The sequence below is a fragment of the Microtus ochrogaster genome, chromosome 5, assembly GCF_000317375.1.
Source record: "Microtus ochrogaster isolate Prairie Vole_2 chromosome 5, MicOch1.0, whole genome shotgun sequence".
Lineage (NCBI taxonomy): Eukaryota > Metazoa > Chordata > Mammalia > Rodentia > Cricetidae > Microtus > Microtus ochrogaster.
Genome location: NC_022012.1, coordinates 86,284,997 through 86,291,926, shown reverse-complemented (window position 1 = coordinate 86,291,926; position 6,930 = coordinate 86,284,997). Strand labels below are relative to the sequence as shown.

At 49.9% G+C, this 6,930-nt stretch overlaps 1 protein-coding gene across 4 annotated transcripts in view; it reads left to right on the top strand.

Annotated features, from left to right (window-relative positions):
• Window positions 1-841: 841 nt before the first annotated feature.
• The window catches only part of Fbxl2 (F-box and leucine rich repeat protein 2), a 53,766-nt gene continuing 47,677 nt past the window's right edge, over window positions 842-6,930 (top strand). For all 4 annotated transcript variants that reach the window (XM_005348034.2, XM_026779257.1, XM_013346543.2 and 1 more), the window contains exon 1: window positions 842-910. In XM_005348034.2, the coding sequence (XP_005348091.1) occupies window positions 908-910 (3 nt within the window). In that variant the 5' untranslated portion in view covers window positions 842-907. The remainder of the gene's footprint in view (window positions 911-6,930) is intronic.

The following is a 6,930-nucleotide window of genomic DNA, read 5'->3' as shown; positions in this document are numbered from 1 at the left end:
GATTTATTTTTTTAATTTTTATTTTTTTTTCCTGGAATAAAGTTTGCTTTAGTGGTTTGTCTTCCATCTTTGCCCAACCCTCATGGACCCAACGCCAGTCATGACATTTTTAGGTATTGGGATTACTGTGGTCTTAGTCACTGGTCTTTTGTTGTTGTTGTTGTTTTGTTTGTTTGGGGAAACAGGGTTCCTCTGTGTAGCTTTGGAACTTGTCCTGGCACTAACTCTGTAGACCAAGCTGGCCTCGAACTCAAAGAGATCCGCCTGTCTCTGCCTCCCGAGTGGATTAAAGGCGTGCGCCACGGCCTCTTGGGTAACTGGAGTTTGTTTTTCCAAGACAAAGTCTCTTGTACCTCAGGCTGAGCTCGAACTCTCCGTTGCAGGATGACCTTGGATTTCTGGTCCTCCAGCCCCATCTCCCCGGTGCTGGGAGAACAGGAGTACACCCCCAGGCTGGGTTTATGTGGCGCTGTGGGAGGAAGCCAGGGCTTCATGCACTCATGGCAAGCAGTCTACCAACTAAGTCGCATCCCCAGCTCCAATAGTTTGGGTTTTTTGTTGTAGTTTGTTTTTTTTTATTTTCAGTAAAGAGAATCCACAAAGTTATCTTGCTCTGGACAGTGCATGGCTGGGTCACCTGTCGGTTGGGAAGGCGTCAAGGTGATGCTGCCTTGATGGGACAGATCAGGTGTGGAGCCCCAAGACACCCAGGCCCCTCCTCAAAGCTGCGTGGGGCCAGAAGAAGTGGGCGGGCCGGAGGGCGCGCCTACAGACCACGTGGCGGATGCGGGCCAATGGCCGTCTTCGAGCCCACCTTGAGGCCGGGGCGGGGCGCCGGGCTGGCGTCACCAGGACAACGGGCGTCGCCGGCGCCGTGTGACTCCGGGCTGTGGGCGCGCTCGCGGCCATGGTGAGTCTGGGGCCCGCGCCTACGGGGCGGTGGAGATGCTGGGCGCCTAGGGGAGGGTGCGGAGAAGAGCCACGGCCTGCTGGGCGGGGCAGGGCCGGGCAGGGCCGGGCAGGGCAGGATCGGGCCGGGCCGGGTGAGGCCGGGCCGGGCAGGGCAGGGCAAGGCTCTTCGGACTGGTCCTGAAGGTGGAAAGCCCAGGTCCCCCGGTCCTGGATGCCTGGATGCCTGGGGCACCGAGACGCCGTGCTCTCTGATGCTCCGTGTCTGAGTCACACACCAGGGACCTCTACTCGGTTGGCCACCCCGACGCCGTGACGCCGCTCGGCTGGAGCGTGCCCGGGAAGCCACCAGAGGGTGTGGTTGCATAGATGCCCACAGCCACACTCTTCAGTCTGCGTACTTGAGGCTGCTTTTATGCAATGATGTCAATACCGTACTTGAAACATTTGTTTCAAGTTCAGCGTCCTGTCGGGGCTCCTAGCACGAGGGGTTGGATGATTTAATGGGTGGCTTTGGAAGAGACCCTCTTACCCTCTTTTGTAAAACTGGAGGACATTGAACTGGACTTTTTTCCCCCCTTCTGAGTGGTGCACCTTCCGTGAGGGATTGAATGAATCTGTCATTAGTGCGTTGTAAACACCGTAAGCCGTTAGTTTTGCTCGATAAACTTGGAAGGCCGTGGGCATGTCACCTGGCCTCCATTAGCTTGTTTAAAGCCTTAATTGACTTGGCCTGTGTGCTGGTTCGAATGGGCAAGGTTCAGGTGTGGTTTCTTGAGAGGCCTCCAAAGATATAAAAGAAGTGGACTCCCTGAGTTCGTGACGCACCCTGGGAATAGACTACTGTTTGAGGGTTAGCTAATAGGAGACGTGCCTAATTTTAATAAATAGATCACTAGGGGGCCGGTGAGATGGCTCAGTGGGTAAAGGCACTTGTTGTCAATCCTGACAACCCGCGTTCCGTACCCCTGACCCACGTGGTGGGAACAGAGAGTCCTATAAATTTTCCTCTGACCTCTATATAGGGCATGCCCTCCACATAAGTAATAAAATGTAAAAAAAAAAAATCACATGTTTGCCATAAATAAATAGATGGATATTTGTTTGGCGTGTATATGTGTGTATGCACACCCAAATGCATGTGTGTAGGTGCCGATGTGAAGTCCAGAGGTCGGTGATTGGATGTCCACTTTACTTTTGACAGGGTCTCACTGACCTGGAGCTCTGGGGATCTTTTCTCTCCTACCCATGGGTTCCCAGTAGCTGAGGTGACAGACACCATAGACAAGCGGGTCTATGCAGAACGTCGTCTGTCCCTCTGAGGTGCTGTGGAGTAGGAAGTGACGGGCTTTTCTTGTTTGGATGCGTTGGTTCTGAGCTGTCTGGAGTGATTGGCATCTTGTTCCAGCCGTGGGGTAGGTGCTGAAGAACAGTGGGCAGGCCTCACACTCTGGGCTCTGCATTCTTCCCCGTGGCAAAGCTGAAAGAGAAGGGATTAACAGGCGCGGGCGCGGGGAGTGTCCACACACTTCCGCCTTGGACAGCTCTGAGAGTTTGTCCCATTACCTCAGTTTGTGTTCAGGACTTGGCGTCTGCTCACTGTAGCTCACAGACCGGGATGATTTACACGACGCCTTTTACGGCCCAGGGAGAAGCAGCAGTGTTTTATAAAAGTTGGTTTCTTCTCTTTGCTCGCCATTCTCCACCGTCTTCCCCCCCCCCCCCCTTTGGGCTCCTTCCTTCTCACCTCCTTTTCCTGTTCTTCCTATTTTTCTTCTGTGGCTGCTGTGTAAGACTTCCGGTGGTGGTTTTAACGTTAGCTGGTCTGGAACACACTGGATGTTGGAGTGTCTTCTCTTGGTGCCTGTTTTGTTGTTGTTTAATTCAGCTTTTAAAATACATTTCTGTTTTGAATTGTATGTCACATCATCATGTTTTTCCATTTTAATTCATTCTGCTGACTGTTTCCTGGTATTCTGCACCCCACTTTCTGTTTTTGTCTGTGAGCAGGCCTTTTAGAGGTTTAGGAAACGTGAATTTGGGGAAACTTTAAACTCAAATATTTAATAGTAGTTTTTCCACGTTAAAGTTTCTTTTCTACCTTTTCTGACTTTTCTGGGTATGCGCATGCAGGTGTATGTGTGTGGAGGTCAGAGGTCAACCTTGAGTGTTGTGTTGTTCCTCAGGTGCCAGCTACCTAGGTTTTTTTTTTTTTTTTTTTTCCTGCCTTCCTTCCTTCCTATCTTTCTTGTTGCTTGCTTGTTTTTTTTTTTTTTTTTTTTTTATTAGTCTAGACTGGCTGGCCAGTAAGCCACAGAGATCACCTGTTTCCCCTGATGGGAATGAAGGACAGCTGGGGTTTTTGTCGGTGGTGGTTTATTGTTGGGGTTTTTGTCCGTGGTGGTTTATTGTGTGTTCTTAGGATCAAACCCAGGTCCTCATTCCTATGTGACAATCACTTTACCAATTGTGTGTGTTTATATATGTGTGTGTGCGTGTGTGTGTGTGTGTATACACATACAAGGTAGATTTTTTTATAGCCCTGGCTGTTCTAGAATTTACTATGTAGGCTAGGCGTACTTTGAATTTGTGGTAATTCTCCTACCTCAGCCTCCTGGGTGCTGGGATTGCTGGCACCCATGCTCCTAACATAGCCTATGATAGAAAAAAATCTTAACTTCAAGGCCAACTTGGATAATTTAGAGAGATCTTGTCTGTCTGAAAATGAAAGAGGCTTATTGGGTAGAGCACTTGCCTGGCATGCACAAGACCCACAGTCCCCATAGCACGAGGGGAGGGGCAGCTTGAGACCCACAACCCACTGCGAGGGGAGGGGCAGACTGAGACCCACAAACCACTATAAGGGGAGGGGCAGCTTGAGACTCACAACCCACTGCGAGGGGAGGGGCAGACTGAGACCCACAATCCATGTGAGGGGAGGTGCAGACTGAGACCCACAATCCACTGAGGGGAGATACAAATTGAGACAGAAACTTACACAATGAGGCCTCTGTGCTCACTGACCATGAAAAGTAGGTTGTCTGGATTCCTGCTTTTGATGTCGAGGTAGAGAATGATTTCAGTAACTCTCACACCTTTCTTCCATAGAGCCAAGTTCTAGGCCAATCACATTGAATTCCCACACCTCTCCACCGTCCCCATGAGACTGACTTTACTATACATATTTAGTAGAGCTAGATTAAGTGCCTTGCCTAGATAGTAGCTGGTCAGTGGCCAAGTAAGGATTTAACATCACTCGGTTGTTCTCCAAAGCCTACGACCTTAACCTTCACACCAAGGCCTTCAAACTGTTCAAACTGTAGTATGTGCCACACTAAGAGTAAGAATCTCCGAGGGAGCTGGAGAGATGCCTCCGTGCTTGGGGCTCCTCCAGAGGACCCAGGTTCTTTTCCCAGCACCCATGTGACTGCTCACAGGTGTCTGTCACTCCGGTCCTTGAGGGTCTGACCCCTCTTCCGGTCTCTGCAGCCACCAGGCATGCAAGTGGTACACACACATACATGCTGGCAAAACACCCACATATGCATAATAAAAAAGGAAAAGAAAAAGAATTGCGAAGGACCTGGGTTTGGTTCCCAGGACCTATGTGGCAACTCACAACTGCCTATTACTCCAGGTCCAGAGAATCTGTTGTCCTTTCTGGCCTCCTGGGTACACATGTGCCATACGTTCATACAAATGTATACACATACACACAAAATAAATCTTGAAGAATTTCAGTGGTTAGGAGCACTTGTCCTTGCGGAAGACCTGAGTTTGCTTCCCAGCACCCACATGGTGACCCACAGTCATCCTCTGACCTCTGCAGGCACCAGGCATGCAAGTAGTGCACATACATACATGCAGGGAATGTGCTCAGATAAAATAAGTCTAAAGATAAAAAGAATAATCTCAGTGTCTTATCTGAACAGTGGAAGGCTGACCTCCCCCTCTTCCCTCTCTCTGACAAGCTGTCTATTAATATTGTCTGATGACAGCTTGCAGGATTAGTTCTGGTTTTGTTTACACGTCTTTGTGTACTCGGTCTGCTCCCGGCTCTACGATGGCCTGTTGATGGCCTGTCTTCCGCAAGATGTGTCTAGACAGTCACAGCCGCTGAAGGCTCCAGAGTGCGCCGTCCCTCTCCTGTTCAGAAGACAGCACCCTCCCCTCCCCCCGACCCCCTTCATTCCACTGCCTTCATCCACCAAGGAGGGGTGTCCTTTTTAGGGCTCGGCTTTCAGCAGTTGGTGTTTCTCAGCAGTCTGACCAGGTTTGAATATGCAGTAATTGCCGCCCGCTGCCAGAATGTGTCTCCAAAGCCGGCAGCAGCGCTGATCGGCAGCACAAACAGGCATGTTTGGAAGGGAGTCTGGTGGGCACATCATCTCCCGTAGAACAGTTGTAGTGGGTCTCCACTAAGACCTGTGGTCGCCTCAGCCACATGCTGGTTTTTGTTTGTTGTTTTGAAATTTAGCTTTACTTTTGTGTCTGTGTATCTCTGTGTGGGTATGTGGACGTGAGCCTGGATGCCTTAGAAAGCCAGAAGAGGGAACTGGGTCCCCTGGAGCTGCAGTTAACAGGCTGTTGTAAGTTTTAAGGTTTGTTTTGTTTGTTGGGATGGGGATCGTACTCTGTAGACCAGGCTGACCTCAAATTCACAGCCTCTGCCTCCCAAGTGCTGAGATTAAAGGCATGTGCCTTCACTGGGCTGTTTTCATTATGTGTTTTGACACTGTCTCATGTATTGCAGGCTGGCCTTGAGCTTGCTGTGTAACTGAGAATAACCTTAATGTTCTGTTGCCCACACCTTTACCTCCCAAATGCCAGGGTTAAGAGGCTGACCATTTTACAGTGGGTTTTGGTGAAAACCAGGGCGCAGACAAACACTCGGTCCGCTGAGGTGCACCCCCTGTTTGTTTATGAGATGGGTTTTACTATGATGCACAGGCTGGTCTCAGAATCATGATTTAAGTGAATCCTTCTGCCTCACCCTCCCAAGTAGCTGGGACTACAGGCATATGACATCACACCCGGCTTCTTTGCCAGTTCTCTCATTGGGCTGTTGTTTTATGTGTGAGTGTATCATGAGGTATGTACACACGAGTGTGAGCATGCACGTTTTTGTACATGTAGAGCCCAGAGCAGGGTGTTGAGTGATTGTCACTCTCCGCCTTATTGCCTTGAGACAGGGTCTCACACCGAACCTAAAGCTCACCTTTCAGCCAGGCTAGCTGGACAGTGAGATCTTGGGGTTTACCTGTCTCCAACAGCACCCTCCCCAAAGCTGGGGTTACTGGCATGCTCATCCATTCTTGGTTTCTTACATGGGTGCTAGGGATTTGAACTAGGTCCTCATGCTTCCTACACAAGTGGTGCACCCACTGAGCCTAGCTTGCCTTTTTGTTGTTGAGAGGTTTCTGATGTGTCCTGGGATCCTCTTCATGGTGTTTGCGAATTTTTATGAGTGTTCATTGGTTTCTGTCTCTCTCTCTGTCCCCCCACCCCACCCCTGCTCCCACTGGGTCTCCCTATGTGGCCTGGAACTCCCAGTATAGGCGTGTGGGGCTTCAAATGTGTGGCAATCTCCTGCCTCTGTCTCAGAAGCGCTGGCGCTACAGGAGGGCGCTCTGCCGTGTACAGCTCCTTTTTCTTTTCTGAATGGTGCCCTTTGTATCAAGGAGGTATTCTGTTAACGAAGTTCACCTTACCTACGTTTATTTGGGTTGTCTGTGGTTTGGGTATCATAGTTTAAAACCATCACAGAGCCCACAGCACAAGGGCTGGAGTTGTTGGTCCTGTGTTTACATCACACACCTCTACTTGGAGTGAGTTCCTTGCGGTGGAGGTAAAGTCCAGCCCCATGGTTCTCATGAGGACCCCATCGTCCTGCACATTTCTTTTGTTTTTTGTTTTTTGTTTTTTGTTTTTTGTTTTTTGTTTTTCGAGACAGGGTTTCTCTGTGGCTTTGGAGCCTGTCCTGGAACTAGCTCTGTAGACCAGGCTGGTCTCGAACTCACA